Consider the following 17736-nt stretch of genomic DNA (forward strand, 5'->3'; position numbering starts at 1 on the left):
GTATGAGACGCACCTCTTTTCCCTGAGATTGCAGTCGAAAATGGGGGTGCATCTTTAACAAGAATTTCTTATCTGCCTGCCAGTCGCAAGTCAAGGAGAAATGAGGGGCCTTAGTTTTTAGTGTGACACCTCAGAGGTGAACATGGGAAAGATCGCACAGGTTTTTCACTAACCCTCTGATGGGCGCACTAAAGTTGCTGTCATGAGTGGGCATCCCACAACATTTATACTGCAAATGATAATCACATATCAAATTAGGGAGAAAATTAGTTTTGAAGGACAATAGCTGGTTAATAGTCAACATTAGTCAACACCTGTCTTGCCGAGTAATTTTCATAATGCTATGGGCCTGATTTTTTAACAATCATCTTCAGATGCTATTATAAGGATTACTGCGATTGAAAATTATATTGGTGTTAAAACCTATGGTTTGAAAAATTCAAATGAACATGCATATTGTTCGACTAATTGGCGGATAATTAATTTACTCAGTACTAGTAGGAAAAATGAATATCGGATCATTTTTTTGCAGTTTCAATTTCCCAAAGCTCAATTTTCCGTTGCATTATATTAATCTGCGAGGTAGAGACCAACAAAGTGTATGCCGGCATGCTGCCACATGCTACAAAGAAAAATACTTGCTGATGCAATATGCAATGAATACAAGGGCCGGCTGACAAGCTTTTTTCGTAGACATAACATTTTTTTTTTATAAAAGAAGATAAAGACAAGGCATGAACCTCTTCAAAATTTAGTCGAACACACCTCATCGCGTCCAGGCACTGGTAGAGGGCATCATATGATATCTTCACAATTTTTTTATTCCAATTTACAAGTTAATAAGAAGAATTCGTTCAATGTGTAACGCCATTAGACATCACCAATGAATGAGACTGGTGCTTGGCCTCACTTAACCGACTCACCATGTGCGAACGTCAAGGAAAGGAAAGAAACTTAAAAGAGGCCACTGCTCCGGAATGTTTGCAAGGCCTTGCTGTGACCACTGATGTACAGCAAATCATTGGCTCTCATAATATTTAGGGGGAATAAAGATTCTGTATATGTTAAGGAACACTGTCAATTTCATTGAAAATCAAATTAGAAGCTACGACATCATGCCATGATAGATAATTTGGTGAAAAAATTTTAGCTTCACAATAATGATTTTGTTAATTTTTAAGTCCCTTGATTTCTTTCAATACTGCAGTCTTTGGCGGGAGTTCCAACAATAACAACTAACCTGCCTCCTTGCCCTCTCCTCAACTTCCATGCGAATCGATGCGAGGGCCACCCCAAGGGGTGGGTCCCCACCGAGGGTGGATGAAGCTCTCAGAGACATCAGATCAGGATGCAAGAGCCCGAGTCGCACATGACGCAACACCTCAAACACATGCTGCCTCCGATTGGGGGGATCGTGGAAGAGCCATCGAACAGCACTTTCAAACACCTGGGGGAAGAGATGGACGTGATCAGGTGGATTTTGCCGTGAGGTGGTAGATGGACGAAACTACAACAATGATGCTAGAAACGAGATTAAAGGGAGGAATATCATTGGAGGGACTGGATGATCTAATGTGACAACAACAGGCACATTAGAATTCTCACACCACTCACATACATTGAATGTGAAACTTGGAAATTCTGGTAAGAGAAGACGACTTTAGTCGGACCAGAGGATTCATTGGTCAAATTTTTATTTGATTTCAAATTTTTACCTGCATCTCACTGTCCACTTCAAGTCCCTCAGATGAAAGGAAGAAAGTGAGTATGTTGAGAGGTAGATCCAAGAATTCCTCACCCTTTACAACCTCCACAAAGTTCTGCTTCACAAAGCATTCAGACATCTTGGACATGGCTGTGCAATTGTGTGCTTCAGCAAACCTATGTATGAAATAATGTCACTCTTGAGTGAGGTATACACTGAAAACCTTCAGTGATTGAATTTCTTTTCACCATTAACCTCCTCCTATCAAAGAAAATTTTGCTAATGGGTTATTCAGTGTTTGTATTTCATGAATTTCACCTTTTTATAATTATTCTGTGAGTGCTTCAAGAATACAGGTTCACCAGACATGGGTTTCATATTTGGGTTAGCATAATTTTCAGGTGTCACTTCAAAACCAGCCCAACTGAAGATAAAATATCAATAAGGTCTCCAAAAAATATAAAACGATTTTGCCATGGAAAAGATTACATAGGCAACCAAATATTATTTCATACATTAGCTCAAATTTTTTATCAACAGTAACAAAATATGAATGACTCTATGAAAATACATGCTCTATTTTATTAACCACATAATACGCTAAAAATATGCAGCCACATTCCCAAACACCACATTTACATGGCTCCTCATCACGTAATTTTCCTTCAATAAACCTAATTTTCACAATATACTGCCTAAATGTTTCTCATTTCCTCTTGAATGACCTTTTTCAAAACATATAAAAAAAAGTTTTATTTAGAATAATTAAGCATGTCACAGTAATTTTGCCTCATAAACTTCCTTGGTTCAAGATGCCTGCATGATGCAAAGGCCTCCATCTTTAAATTGCGATTTCTCTCCAACCTCAAAGAGGTGGCTTTTAGATGCTCTCAGAAATACTATTAGCCAATTTTGGTCTTTGGTAGAAAGAGACCAGCATGAATTGTCAACGGCTGAAAAAAATTCCATACAGTTTGGATTTCCAGGTAGCAACATTTCTTGATTTCCTAGACAGCTTTCAATTGAGCATACAAGCATTCCTTGCACTTGAAATTTGTTAAGTGTGGTCAAACATGTCTTTTTAATAGAAAATAAGATTACTTCGTAAGGGTAACTGTTTATGTTTACGGCACAATGCTGGTTTCACAACATACCGTATTTGATGGCATATTATGTGATGCACCTTTTTAGCAAATTAATAGCTCAAAAAAATCACCTGCATCTTATACGTGAAGGTTTGACCTCCAAGAGTTAATGCTCAATACTGACTCCATTATATTTATGGTAAAACCTTTATGTAGTGAACCTCTTTACATCATAAACCTCCATTCTTTCGTACCAACCCTACGGTCCTGTCAGATTTACATGTAAATTTATAGGCACATCTCTCATGGTTTGCACCTCTTTATCTTGTAAAACCTCCACTTATCATAACTACCTCTGCAAATCATACTGAGAGAACTATAGACTATTAATGTGCGATTACGTACATGGAATAAAATTTACAGCAATTAGTGATTCGCGCTTACTTTTTTTTCGCATACACCTTTAATATGATGTAATTTTCACATTAACCATTAGTTATGGCCATTTAGCTCCATATGAGAGCAAACCAAACAGTAAATAAGAAAAAGGTATCCAACTATCCCCATCATTTTAACTGACTGTAGAATTAAGAGAGAACAAATCGTTTTCCCTCGAATCATAGTAAAAATGCACTCGATTTCTGCTGTTTATGGCTCTATTTTCCTGTAAATGCTCACATACTATGTTCAATAAATAATAGAGGTGACTAACACAGCCTATAAACCCTTGCCAGCGGAAATATTTTAGCTAACTTTGCTCACATCCATGGAGACAGAAATACTCGACCGCATTGCTACTTCCACTTCTAATATGACAATATTTCATGAATTTACTGCGACTGAAAATAAAACAAATTCAGTTTAGCAATTATTTTATTACATTTTTCCCTGTGAATCACATTCACACCACTGCCTTGGAAATTTTTTCAATACTTGCGTGAACGATTGTAGTTCACAATTTAATGCACTTAGCGACAGTCATATGTCTGACCTGCATATTCATGCCGCAAAATCTGACTCTTCTATCAGGAGCCTGGGAAGTCAATTTGTAGCAATTTTGAACATCACACCACGTGCGACAATGTTACGTGTGGCAGACAACTATAAGTTGCTGATAAGGGGCAATGATTTTTTACCATCGTGCAGTTTGCACCTCCATACATCAAATTGCCCAAGTTTCAGTCCCCTCCATTTCGATATAGAGGTTTTACAATATATACAGTGGAACTTGGTTAGTACGTTTCTGAAGGGACCACGAAAAATGAACGTACTAACCAGGAAAACGTACTAACGAGGAAAGTAAATAATAGCAGTCGGGGTTATTGCAATCAGTGAAAAAGTCGTCATAATTACAATTACTATCGGTAGTTCTCATAGGATCGCCTTTCTGAACTCTTTTCACATTTAAAATCAAGAAAATGAGCGATACCATGAAAAACAATACCATGTGAATAAAAATCGCAATGTTTCATGGACATCCCGGAGATTCCATGATTACGGCGTCTATCTCCCGTGATTTATCCTATATATATTTACAGAACGAGGACGAGTGAAGCTCAGACAAGCGAAGACAAGTCATTTTTCTTTCTCACAGCGTACTCGGAGAATATAACAACAACCCGGAGTAAGTCAACTGGTTTTTTAAACATCATAAAAATTGGGCAAAATTATATTGACTTTCAAATTACGGCAACAGCCGAAGACATTCGCTTCTGGAATTATACCATTTCGATTGTAAAATCGATCGATATATCGACTGATGACACGCAAGATTATTAGATTACGACGTAATTACAAGAAAATTTTATATTAAACAGTTGAAATTTACTTTCAAAATTTGTCTAATTTCGTCTGCTTTCGTTCCGAGATCAAGTATTTTTAAGCTAAGCTTCGCGTGGAGATCCAGAGGATCGTCTGCTCCCGCAACAGTAGTCAAGTAAATACGCACGATGTCGAGTTTATGGAGCAGCACTGCTTTAGATAATGTGGGAATTGTCTAATACCGTTAAGACTCATTTCATCATCATGATAACTCGTGCAATAGCAACAATTGCCCACTCACGAACTTGGTGTGCAGCAGTGGGCACTCCCAAGCGCTCCAAAGGCAACAGAAGGTGAGGAGCTCGGGGTGGGGAAAATTGGGGCTTCTTATTGGCTGTAGTTTTTCATAATCAGGCATTCCCGAAAAATGGCCGCATTTTATTATTCAGCACGTCACAAGAATTCAGAAATGCATTTGGATAAATTTCGGTAGAAGAAAGAGATGTGGAATGAATGGAAGAATGTTAATGGCTAATAATAATAAATTAAATCATGAATTCAGACGCTTGCGACCCTTAAGAAGACGCTAGAGAACGAATTGCGGGTTGCGTCGCGGCAAGCAATTGAGCGTACTAACCAGGAAAGCGCAATTTTTTCAAACGTACTAACCAAATTCTTTTACCTGTATTTTGTTCGGATGGTACCGGGACCGAGGGAAATCGCCGTACTAAAGAGGAAAACGTACTAAGGAGGAACGTACTAACCAAGTTCCACTGTATATATATTTATCATTCAACAGGAGAATGCTGTTGTTATCATCGTTATTATTAGAACGAGATCACATAAACACGATCATGCTTCTTCAATATCTCACTTCAAATTATACGATCGTATAAGATCTATAAGCAACTAACTCAAACCATTTAAGTTCCGTGCACTCGCGCAGACTTATTTTTCATGTGCATGCCATGCTGAAATACAGTGCATCTTATATGCTGTCAAATACGGTGGTTCTTAATCCTCAGGTGACTGAACATGATTACATATTTATTCTACAATAATGGGTAGAGGGGACGGATTAGGGAAGAGAGAGATAGAGTTGAATTATTGGAAAGAAGTGTGGCATTTTTTAGTGTAACCCTCCCCCCCCCCCCCCCCCCCCCAAAATTTCTGGTACCCCCCAGAAATTCCTCTGAATTCCTCCAAACTTATCCGCAGAACTTCTCCCGCTAAGGACTTTTCACGCTAAGGTTTTTTGCGCAAAGGCCCTTCGACTCAAAGTCCCGGAACTCTTGTCTCCGAATTCTGTCCTTTGAACTCTGTCCTTCGACTCTGCCCTCTGCAGTTTGCAGAATGCAGTTTGTAGTGAGAAGTACTCCACTTGTCCTATCACAATTCTCTCTCCCTCCAACACCTCATCCCACTATGTCTTTCCCCTCCTTGAACTCCAATGACTTGCCTCTACCAGCTATCACCTCACTTGGTTATGTCTCCAACCCAGGACATAGAGGAGAGAAAACCTGGCGGTACGCGGTTCTCCCCCAACCCCAGCTTGGATGACGGACGCTTTGCAGTGATTCCAGTCAACAGGGGCACCTACACGGCAGATTTACACCAATGCAGCTAACTTGAACATCGCCCTATTACCCCGGCTGAGATGGGTGATTTCTGCAAAATCATACAGCTTGTTCTTAGTCTTTGGTAATGTTTCCTATGAAGGAGTTTCTTTAGTTATCATCGTTGTTTTCTGTAATAATTCTGATTTTGAATATTTCTACTCCTAATAGATATTGATTGAAAATGACTCGTAATTTTGTGACAATTGTCTCTTTGAGTGCTGATTATTCTTGTTTGTGGAGTGTTTCCCTCAACCAGCTAGTGACAGACGATCGGAGTTCCCTGTGTCTGGTGCTTACGTTCAGAATCTGGAAGATTTAAAGACGTATCACCACGGAAGAACGGAGCAACCATTCCACATAAATACGGATGTAATCACATTAAGTCACCTGAAGATGTAATTATTTTGTGGAACCTGTGTCGTGCCAATCAAACATAAATATTGAACCTTATTAAGTGATATAATAGTGAAATTTAGTTATAAAAAATGGGAATGACTAAGCTAAGCTAAGACCTTAGGATAAGCAAGACTATTTCCTTAAAAAAATCATGAATGAACCCATATGATCTCAACTGATATGCTCCTAAATTTACCCTCATACATAGGTCTGAAAGTCACTTATTCCAATTGTTATAATTATTGCCAATTGTTATAAATATTATAAACTGTTTCCTCAGCAATTTGCATTAGTGGAGGGCATCCTAGAAAACATGGAATGTTGTCCAATAATTCTAGTTATCATTGCAATGCACCATGAAAGCCAAATCAATAAAAGGTTAGCAGGTAGGATTCAACAGACTGCATTTGATAATTTTGAACAAAAATTGTAAACATGGTTCCACCTCCCAACCAATAGTTTATAACTGATAATATGATAACTGACATGGGAAAAGTTAAATTTGATAAATAAATTCAACAAAAGTAACATAATTCATATTGATACACGAAAAAAAAAAAATCGTTACTTTCACTCTCATTTCTTGAATTATTCCTGAAATTGACAAATGGCAGGTTTATAAAAAATTAGCAATAGACATAAATTAGTATTAATAAAAAAATTAGCCTAACAGATGGAGTTCCTATAAAATAAATAGAGTGGATTGGATTCCATGTATCATTATTCTGCCGAACTATCACACCAAGCTGCTACAAAAAAAGGTATTGAAACTTAGCTAAGCCGTTTCTTAGCTGCATTGATTTCTTTTTCTGAGTTTAATTCTCAAATCCATATTATATCTACGTTAGTTTTCATTCTGAAATGTCTTCTTCAATGATTCACAGTTAGAATTAACAAAGCACAGTCGTTAAGTTCGCAAATAAGATTGAATATGAAAACCGCCCCGTGGCAATGCACACCACTTAAATGGCTATGACCACCATGGCTATCTTTTGTCTGGCTTATATCCTTTGACCCATCTGGCATAAATGCCCAAACTGCAGGTACATGAGAATTACTCCTATCAATACAGCTCTAGGAATCATAAGAACTTGCAAGCCTATCCACTGCAACAACATTGTAGCCCAAGGGAAAGAATTAATTGATGTTTAAAAAAAAATTATATCATCACCCAGCCAAACTCTGGTGGTGGTGGGGTCCTCTCCTTGTCTGCCAAACCGAAGGTCGCTGGTTTGAGTCCCGCTTGCATATTTGAGTTCTCAAATATGTTGCCCAAATATTTTATAATATCATCATGAAATTGGAGACAAATTTATTAATATGTAAATAGGGTTCAAATTTGCTGATGCTGACAATATCACTGTCAAATCATTATTGTAAGGGAAAAAAACTTCATGAACATGTACAGAGAGACTTCAAGCCAGATGGAGTGGATGTGATGCATCATTCATGACGAGTTTGCCTGTTATCAGCATCTTCAGGTACGACGAGAAACTGTTCGCATTAAAGATTTGGAGGTTCCTACCTCCTACCTACCTAAAAATGGTAGCCTACGTTTTTTCTAGTCCATTTAAATGGTTTTTTCTCAAAAATTAGTCTGATTTTACAAGATTCACTTAAGTCTTGTATACCAACCTGTAAATGCCTAGGGCATTGGATGGATCAATTTCATCATGCATTAGCTGGGTGCATCCATCGATAACGTCTCCCATTTGCAGCATGTCGGCCACCACCATCAGTTCCTGCACTTCATCCAACCCTACTTGCAATTCACCTAAAAAGACATGTATTAAAGAAAAAGATGTCAAACTTAATGAAAACATGCAATGGAGAGACCAACTACGAAAACATTTTTTGTTGGGGTGGCGCACATTTGAACTCCTTGAAACCTGCCGTTTTTTTACAAAAAAGAATTGTACATATTACATATTTTGAAAAAGGACAGATTTGAAAGATCCTTCCCACTTTTTCTTAATTTGCATTTGCTTCCGTTGAGGCATCTATATATTTATAAGGTCCTACGATGTTTTTATGCTAGAAGTGGCAACTCTAAAATATTTCAGTCCTTGCCTTCTCCCTTTACCCTGCGTACAATACGTGTGCCCTTACCACAACCAAATTTGACTTTGTTTAAAAGATGTTTTTTGTACGTAGGACCAAAGGTTTTTAATTTGTTACCCCAGTCATGCTTTATTTCAAAGTCTTTGAAAAAGTTTTTGCAAAATGCACATTCTTGGCTTCTCACTAAAGAAAGTGTAGAACAAATATTGTTATAAAATATTGATGTAAACGAATTATAAATACTACTTTAGTTGTTTTTTTCATGTGCGCACTTAAGCTTTGTTAGTATAGATTATCAAGGTAACACAAAATGAGCTACACTATATGTAAAGCATAATGTATTATTATTTTGGATGGTAGCCTCAAACAGGTTATCCTTCGCAGCTACCTAAAATTACTCAATTTTGCTATTGTCATGAAATTTGTGTGTGGAGTAATAAAATTATTTATTATTATTATTAAGTATATCAGCCTGCAATGCTTTGTCATGTATGGTGTCTGTCACAAGCCCACCCGCCAGGTGCACTGTGAATTATGGTTACATATATCCAACACTCAAACATGGAATAACACTTTGGGAGATATCAAGTGGATGGGAATAAATATTCACATTGTGAAAGAGATGCATCTGTTTGATTACAATGCCATTAGAAGGATTAATGACGTTCATGTCAATTCCCAATTCTATAAGAGAGGCCCAGATTATTGCTGTAGTAGAATAAACTAAGCTCTTCCTCCAATAATAAAAAAATTACTAACATTAATGACTTCAAAAGAGCATATTAGATTTTTTACTAAAACATGGCTTACACTACGTGGAAGAATATATTGTGAATAAAATATCAAACTGACCAACCTTTGCAAGCTGCTCTTGGTAACATTTTATGCATGTATCTGATGAGTTTTATGTTTGTTTAAACCAGTTATTATCAACATTAAAACATTATTATTACATATATATTAGCATGCCATAATAAGGGATCATATATTCCTTGACACACACTTTTTATTCCATGAAAACAAAAATTACATACCAGAGTAAATGAACTGCAGCATTGTGGACATGGTTTGAGGCGACAGACTGAGCATTTTCACTCGTGACTCTTTCCCCTCGAGCAAGCCAGAGGAAAACATGGCCCTAAAATATGAACATGCTGCCACCAAGACAGAGCGATGGGCCTGAAAAGAACATGGCTAGAATTAATTTAAATTTAATAGCTCACCACAATAATTAAGACGTGAATACAGGTGGCCACAGATTTCTGAATCATATGTATTGAGGCAACCCAAACTTTCATTCTGTACTCTCTGGGCTCCTGTTAAGGATATTGAAAATAATTATTACGTTGTCTCCTAAAAATAGTGTTTATTTATCTTTAGCAATGTTAAAAACCCCTATTGGTTTATGAGCAATGCGAGTCCAAGATATTAAAGCCTTAAGCCTTCCTCCCAGATTCAAAAACTCTCTCCCAAAGAGCAAGCTATCGTTACAATGTTGGAGAAGTTTATTTAATACTGTTGTCGTAAATTTCTTCTATCCATCCTTTTGTACACATTTTCATAAGTTAAGATAAAAATCATGTCTCAAGATGTGGCCTATAAGGTTGTTCCGTCTTATTGTTAAGGTTTTCATGAGGCTTCTCTTCTCTCCTACTCGTCTTAGGACTTCCTCGTTACTAACTTGGTCGATCCATTTGATCTTCATCATTCTTCTGTAGCACCACATTTCAAAGGCCTCTATCCTTGCTTTCTCCGCTGCGGTCATTGTCCATGCCTCACTTCTGTATAGGAGCATACTCCAAATGTAGGTTCTTATAAATAGTTTCTTTACTTCCATATTTAAGTTTCCCGCTGTTAGCAGGTCTCTCTTTTGGTGGAATGCTCTCTTCGCCTGAGCTATTCTGCTGATAATTTCTTTCTTACTTCTCCCGTCACTAGTTATCTTGCTTCCCAAATAACCGAATTCATCCACCTCTATCAGTTTTTACTTCCCTATTTTAATGTTAGTCTTGACTTCTTCTCTTCTGCTGCATACTAATATCTTGGTTTTCTTCGTGCATCACCTTTGACTGATGTACCCTCTCGAGTAGTCCCTGCCCGGAGATCCGAATGGGGGACTAGTTTACCTCTGGAATATTTTACCCGAGAGAATTCCATCATGTCATTATATAAATTGAGTGGAGTAGCTGCGACTCCTTGGGATGATAATGTGGTGGTTTCCCCTCGCCTATTCACATCGCAGTACTACAGCCGTTAAAGTAAATGTTACCACGCCCGTAGGAAAATGTGTGCTGTTGTACCGACCAGTATGGTCTCCACCTTCGCACATGTGAAGAAGAGCTGCTGCCCTCTCCCCCGGGTGATGAGAGGCATAATTGTTAATGAGCTGAAACTCTAAATGGCTTCACCAACTCATGAAGAGCATGTGGCGACTTCCATGACGAGAAATCTTATGTGTACTGGTAAAGATCGATCTCCAAGATAAAGAAAAATGATTATGTATATTCACAATCATTACACAAGGACTCATTCACATATTCAGATCACACCACAAATATAAATTGACCTTTACCAACCCTTTAGCTAAGGGCTCAAAAATGTGCAACTCACTCCTGCATGAATTAAGATGCATCATCTTGACAAACAGGTTCAACGCCGACCTACAAAGGGTAGATACTTATTGAAAAATTGTTCCTACAGCCAACAGGAGTTCTATAACATTGCCATAAAATTCTGTACTATAAGAAGTGTCAATTATTTTAATGTAACTACCGAGTATGTATGGTATACTGTGCACGGATGAATGACATTCATGTCAATTTCCACAAGTTACAACTCCCATCAGAAAGGCCCGCATTATTGCTCTAGTAAAATATATACGTTATGTTTTTCCTTCATTAACACGTAGCGTATGGATGGCGAGAATTCTCGTCATTTTTTTCCCAAACGGATGACGAAAATTCTCGTCATTTAGACGCGCCAACCTAAACAATTTTAAAGCGTACAATACGTATTCGTTAGTACGTTTTCAGTTGTTGTTCGTTATTCATAATGAATTGATGCATCATAAAGTTTGATTGGGTAAAGTTATATTCCAAACATTAGCTTTTTAACAATGCTTAAACCAAAGGCATTATGCCCTAATAGGCACATATTTCCAGAATCGGCGTTTCTAGGAATTTAAATACCCAGGTACGCAATGTGTTAATAAGAAATAATGACAATAATGAGAGCATGGCTGAATGAGGAGGATTTATTTCTGTCGAAATTTTTCTTTCATTTAAATTGACCAAATTCTATAAATGAATCATAATTTTGGGTCTGAGTGCATGACCTCATCGTTATTTAGCATATGTGGATTTGTTTTCCCAAGAGAGGAAGCGAGAGCATTGTGGCCCAGTGCGCAGAGAGCATTGGGCTTCAAATTGGAGGGTCTTCACCCCATATCCCAGGTAAAGCCTTCAGTAACTCCCAACGTAAAACTAACTGAGTGCAAGGATCAAGCCCCCCTCAACCCCTTGGTTGGGGGCAGAAATTTCCTTATCTTTCACCTGGTGGGGAGCAAATCCGCCGATTTTCGGAGATGCCGTTTTCGAAAAAAAATTTATAGTAAAGCTATTGCACAAAAATGGCAATATACTTAAAATATATTGGTACAGAACCTCTGACAAAGCAAAAAACATGCAATGATGCATAAAGAATGAATATTCATGCCTTCTCCGCATAACATTGCAACGCGATGGCACGCATGACTATAGTCGCGCTCCCCACATGGGGAGCGGAGTCCGCTTGCGACTATAGTCGCTCTCCCCAGTTAAGGGGTAAACCTTAATGCATGAAATTCACAGGCTTGTGGCTAAGTCTGGAGTGAGATTTACCCACACTTATCCAAACCAACCATAAGGTTGAATTCTGAGAGTGAGTAAAGAGGAAATTACATCACATGTTTATAGTACCATTTCTCGCAATCTTACGTTTTTTTAAACACTGACCTGACCGACAATCAGGAGATCTGGGTTCAAATATTTGACAGCAAAATATGATTTTTTCAAGATGAATTTCATCCTTGGTACTAATGTTGTGGTGGTGATTTAAAGTAGTCGACTTAAGCATTTGGAATACCAGAGAGGATTCATAATAATGACTATTTACCACAGTGAATATTTTGTATTGCAAAAAGCTTTCATATTGTTGACAACTTACTGTTTTTTTTAAATTCTCTCACCCAATTTCAATTTTTTTACTGCTGCCCATGTTGCCCTAAAAGTACACATTCATCATCACCAGTGGCAGATACATATGGGTACATATGGCCTCAAACAAACTTTTAGCCTTCACTCGGCAGTGGCAGATATATATGGGGGGTGTGCCCCCCTTGCAAGGTCACCCAATTTTCCAAATGTTGCAGAACCACAATTGTAACTTTTTTCATATTCTAAGATGGCATTTTCTGGTATATGTATACAATCAGTTTAAATAAGAACTTCTTAAACCTTGCATGTGACTTGATTATTTATTATTACGATAAAAGTAATGGTAACTCAAGATATCTTTTGCGCCCCCCCTTGAGTTTCTTCTGTATCCACTACTGATTATCACAGCAGGTGGTGCAGAATAGGGGTAGAATTCTTCTACTGCCCGTAAAAATTATTTCTTTTTCATTGACAGCCACCTTTCTGCCAGAGAATCAAAACTGATTTTTTTCTGCATAAAACTAAAACCAAATTGTTTTTTTTTTTTCATTTTGGAAAAGATTACAGCTAGCATTCAATGTTTTCTGGCACAAGTTATTATCTCATACAGTGGAAGCTCAGTTTAACCATTGCTCATAATCCCCATAATATTGCTCGCTATATCGAACACTCATTACATCCATAGGTGAAGGATGAAGCTCCTCAATTCTCATATTCCCCTTACCTGTTAGCTTTACTTTTGTATTGGTGTAGTTATTTCTCATAGGAATAAGACTGTGTTATCCTTAATTTGCATATTTATGTATAATATTTAGACTAAAATGTTGCATGCAATTGGTGGCGCTAGCTTCCAAAAACCAAGCATCCGTGGCTGGGTGTCACATTACGTGTAGTAACTTGACAATGGATCTGGTATAGTTGTGTGCAACAGCAGAAACAATATTCCAGACATTGCAGTTGTATAGCATGATGTTGTATGAAAGAAATTCATAGTAGTACCAAGTTACATGAGCATACAGTACAGTCATGCTATCCTCAGCACTAAGAAACAATTAATATAGAGCTCTTGTGAAGGCACGGAGACCATTTGTGATGGAATGATGCAGACTGATGGATGGTTTGTTTTCTGATTTACACTTAGACCTACCTGAGCCCTTCCTCACTGCCTTTTACCCACATTCATGCCTGTGCATTTTTCAACGTTTCTAAGTTTCTTTTTGCCCCACAGGTCTTCCTGAATGTAACCCTAGTAAATGCTTCCATTAAGCTATACTATGCTTCTGTACACCCATACAATTTTTAATCTTTTCCTGAGAGCAACTTTGCATTCTTAGAGTTCAAATGTTGACTTCTTCATCCACAATCCCTTCTCTTTTGATGATACAAATATTTCTCCCACGCTTTTCTGGTCCTGTTTATCTATTTCTGTAATTTTTCATGGCCCACTTATTTTGGATGATTCAGCTACATCACAAGTTTCACATTTATTTATAATTATGAACTAGTTCAGAGTGATTAATAAAAAAAAGATGCATAAGAATATATAAAAAATAGCTTCATAATTTTTTTTTCTAATGTGCTACCATATAGTAAATTTCCCTCAGTAATTTCCACTAGTACCATTGGAAGAAGATAAGCACTGAGAGGGTTAAGCAGAAAATTAAAATTAGACTCATTTGAGAGAAACTGAGTTTACCAACCTTGAATATCTTTCCTCCTGCAGCTTCTAATTCCACGTCACACAGTAAGTTCTCCTTCCTCATCTGATCCAGGTTGCGCATGACCTTGTCTGAATGCTGGCGGCGTATAGACATCATTGCTTTGCTTTTCTTTGGGTTACATTTGAGCACAATAGCTTCATTCTTAATTCAGAGGTAAAATTGAAATTTGGAATAAGTGTCAATTAAATGACCCTTACATTCCGCAGGAAAGACATATTTTTAATTTTAACATAAGTTTTCAGTCAAGGTTAAAGTACATTTACTAATAATAGCTTTCCAAGGTATTTCAGAATTTTGAAATATTAAACTGTTTGGCTTGATAGAAGCTTGGAAGCTCATATAACGTAAGCCAGTGGTTCCCAACCCTTTATGCCTAGCGACCCACCTTTTAATTTTTTCCATTTTTGCGACCCACCCCTATCCCACCCATGATAACACACACACATACAAATACGTATGAATGCATATTGTACACTTAATTGGTATTTATATACATTTATATACGCTATTGTTTTCGTTTCAATGTAACAGGCAAGCATTGCACCAAGATTTTTTATGTTAAAAAAATAATAAAGATGACACATACATAAAATTAAAATTATCTGGTGAATCAGTTAAATTTGGTACATTTTCAAGAGCCACACCGCGACCCACTGGTTGGGAAACGCTGATGTAAGCCATTAAAGGCGTGCCAAATTAATTATATTTTATACTGTACTTATATTTTTTATGCAAAGACAAAACAATCAAAGCCTGACTAGTAAGTGACAAGCAAAAAAGAGAGAAATATTGTATTTTTCTTTCATGTGATAGGTATGAGATTTCCTTAGGTCTCAATAAAATGTGAAGGTGATCACCGGGTTTACTTCTATCTGGTGAGGAACCGGGGGATATTTCTTTGCAAGCAACACTGCAGGTCATTAACAGGGATGCATATTAATACAGGATCAATTTTATACATGATATTTCAATATGAGTACATATGTACTCTGTTGACATCCTAAAGATATTAGAGTATCTCGAGGGTATATCTCATTAGTAAAAATATCACTTTCCAATATTTTCCCCACCAACTTCCTTAATACCCCATTACTATGAACAATATTTTCATGTCTCTCAATGCCAACATAAGTCTTAGCACAAGAGCCTAAAAAGTTCTCGTTACACTATACATTACTGCATTAATGTGTACATTTTTTCAAATGTGTATTGCACAGTGTTACCACCTAACTTGAGTAAACCCATGAACAGAAAATAGAACCTGCTCTATTTTGGTTCATTCATTTGTACATGCTCCACTCCGGTCCAGAAAAAAATTTCATGAATTCTCACATTAACTTTTACGAGTCAAAATTATTATGTAGCCAGGAGTCTAAGACATTCCCAAATTCACAACTAGAGTCAAAGATTAGGATCCTATACCAGTATCACCACGGTAGATATTACACTTACAATCGACACCCAGTATCACCCTTCATGTATGTATGTGCTACTGATTCTTGCTGGTAAGGCAACTTCTGCTGTAACTACTACTGCACATAAACAGTAGTGATGAATTTAAGTCCAGGTCTTAGGTCTTTAACGGTACATGCTAAGTCATTATAAAGAGGAGTCCCAATAGGGATTGTCTTGTCAATGGACAGCTCCATAATAGGATATTAATGCTCTCACAATAGGGCTCTAAGGGGAATGCTAAGTTCTTATATGCAAGGGTAATACCTAATAGGGAATACTTGTACACCATAATTTTGATTCAATAAATGATAAATCACCATTATAACTAAGAATTAATTTCATACTATGTACCAGAGAAATTTTGGCACTTAGGTATTCAAAACATACTGATTTCTTGGAATTGATATTATGTACTCACAATTTTTGACCTGTTCGTACCATTTTATGGATTTATTATGATCCCGTAAGGGATAGTCCCTATAGGCAAGTTTCCCTATTAGGATATCCAATAGGGATGATTCCATGGGAACTTTTTAACAGGGGTTTCCCAGAATTAATCCAGAAGACCTAAATTCCCTGAGCATTCAAGGTTTTCCAGTAACACCAACAAAACACTTGGTACAGGGACAACAGCAATAAACAGTCTTAGATGAGTGTCATTTTGGTAGGGACCAAAAATCAGTCTTGGAGAAATACTGAACCAAAAATAGCTCAGAGAATTCATTTTTAGAATGAAAAGCAAAACATAAGACAGTTTCCCAGTTACATATAAATCAACGGCTCTGATGATGACCATCAAATCAATAATGCATAAGAAGATGAATGAATAGTTTAGGTCGTTATGAAGGCTTTCGTGGTGTGGTGAAGATTCAGCAAAAAGGTTAACAGGATATGCATTGACACACATGATGAGGGCAGCTCTGCAATGCCAGCCAAACTGTAGTCTACATTGATGCACCATTCATCAATGTAGACTACAATTTGGCCGGCATTGCACAGCTGGCCTCTTCGGGTTGATGAAGAGCAGAGTGATGGTATCGACAGTCTTTCTAAGAGTGCTCAAACTGGCTCGGCAGAAAAAGAAAAAGGCCAGGATAGACAGACCAATGAGAAGTTTCCTGCCTTGCCTGATGTGTCTAAAAGACATTTGACTCTCTGTCTCTCTGCACTTGATTGATCCATCTGAAGAAACCAGCTGCAATGCTGGAAAACTATTGACTACAAAAATGGACACATGCAGTGTCTGGTGTGTGATGCTTATCCCATACCTCTCTGAAGCCCTGGTTACACAACTCATTAACACGTACAAGTTAATGTCAAAATATATAATTGTGTTAATGAAAATAAAAATGCACCGTGTAACCACCCAACTTGTGCGAATGCGTGATTGGAAAATAAAAATTGTTCTTATTTGGTTCACGCATATGTGAGAAGTATCCTGTTGTTATAACAGGGGAAGATTACCAGGTAATGAGAGGGGGGACGACTGCCCCCAAAAAATGTCAGTAAATGGTACTCTTGAATATGTTTTCCAACAAGAAAAGGTATCTTGGGAGAGTCATATTTACAATTTAAGTTACGGAATAAACTGAGTTCTGTGTGTTCCCTTATCAGATCTATTTGGCATTTGGTTTATGCTGATGAGTTATAGTCTGTTTATTTTGGTGAATTTTACTATGTAATTTACAGTGTTCTTTTCTGGGATTCCTCACCAAAGCCCAGTGTCATATTTTAAATACA

The 17736-nt window shown here is 37.4% G+C and overlaps 1 protein-coding gene across 1 annotated transcript in view; it reads right to left on the reverse strand.

Annotated features, from left to right (window-relative positions):
• LOC124161542 (actin-binding protein IPP-like) overlaps positions 1 to 17736 on the reverse strand; it is a 60795-nt gene that overhangs the window by 40045 nt on the left and 3014 nt on the right. The window contains exons 3-7 of the mRNA XM_046537913.1: positions 14521 to 14682; positions 9662 to 9806; positions 8202 to 8340; positions 1716 to 1881; positions 1241 to 1447 (exon numbers count right to left, since the gene is read on the reverse strand). Coding sequence (XP_046393869.1) covers positions 1241 to 1447; positions 1716 to 1881; positions 8202 to 8340; positions 9662 to 9806; positions 14521 to 14682 — 819 coding nt within the window. The remainder of the gene's footprint in view (positions 1 to 1240; positions 1448 to 1715; positions 1882 to 8201; positions 8341 to 9661; positions 9807 to 14520; positions 14683 to 17736) is intronic.

The sequence above is a fragment of the Ischnura elegans genome, chromosome 6 (assembly GCF_921293095.1).
Source record: "Ischnura elegans chromosome 6, ioIscEleg1.1, whole genome shotgun sequence".
Classification (NCBI taxonomy): Eukaryota; Metazoa; Arthropoda; class Insecta; order Odonata; family Coenagrionidae; genus Ischnura; species Ischnura elegans.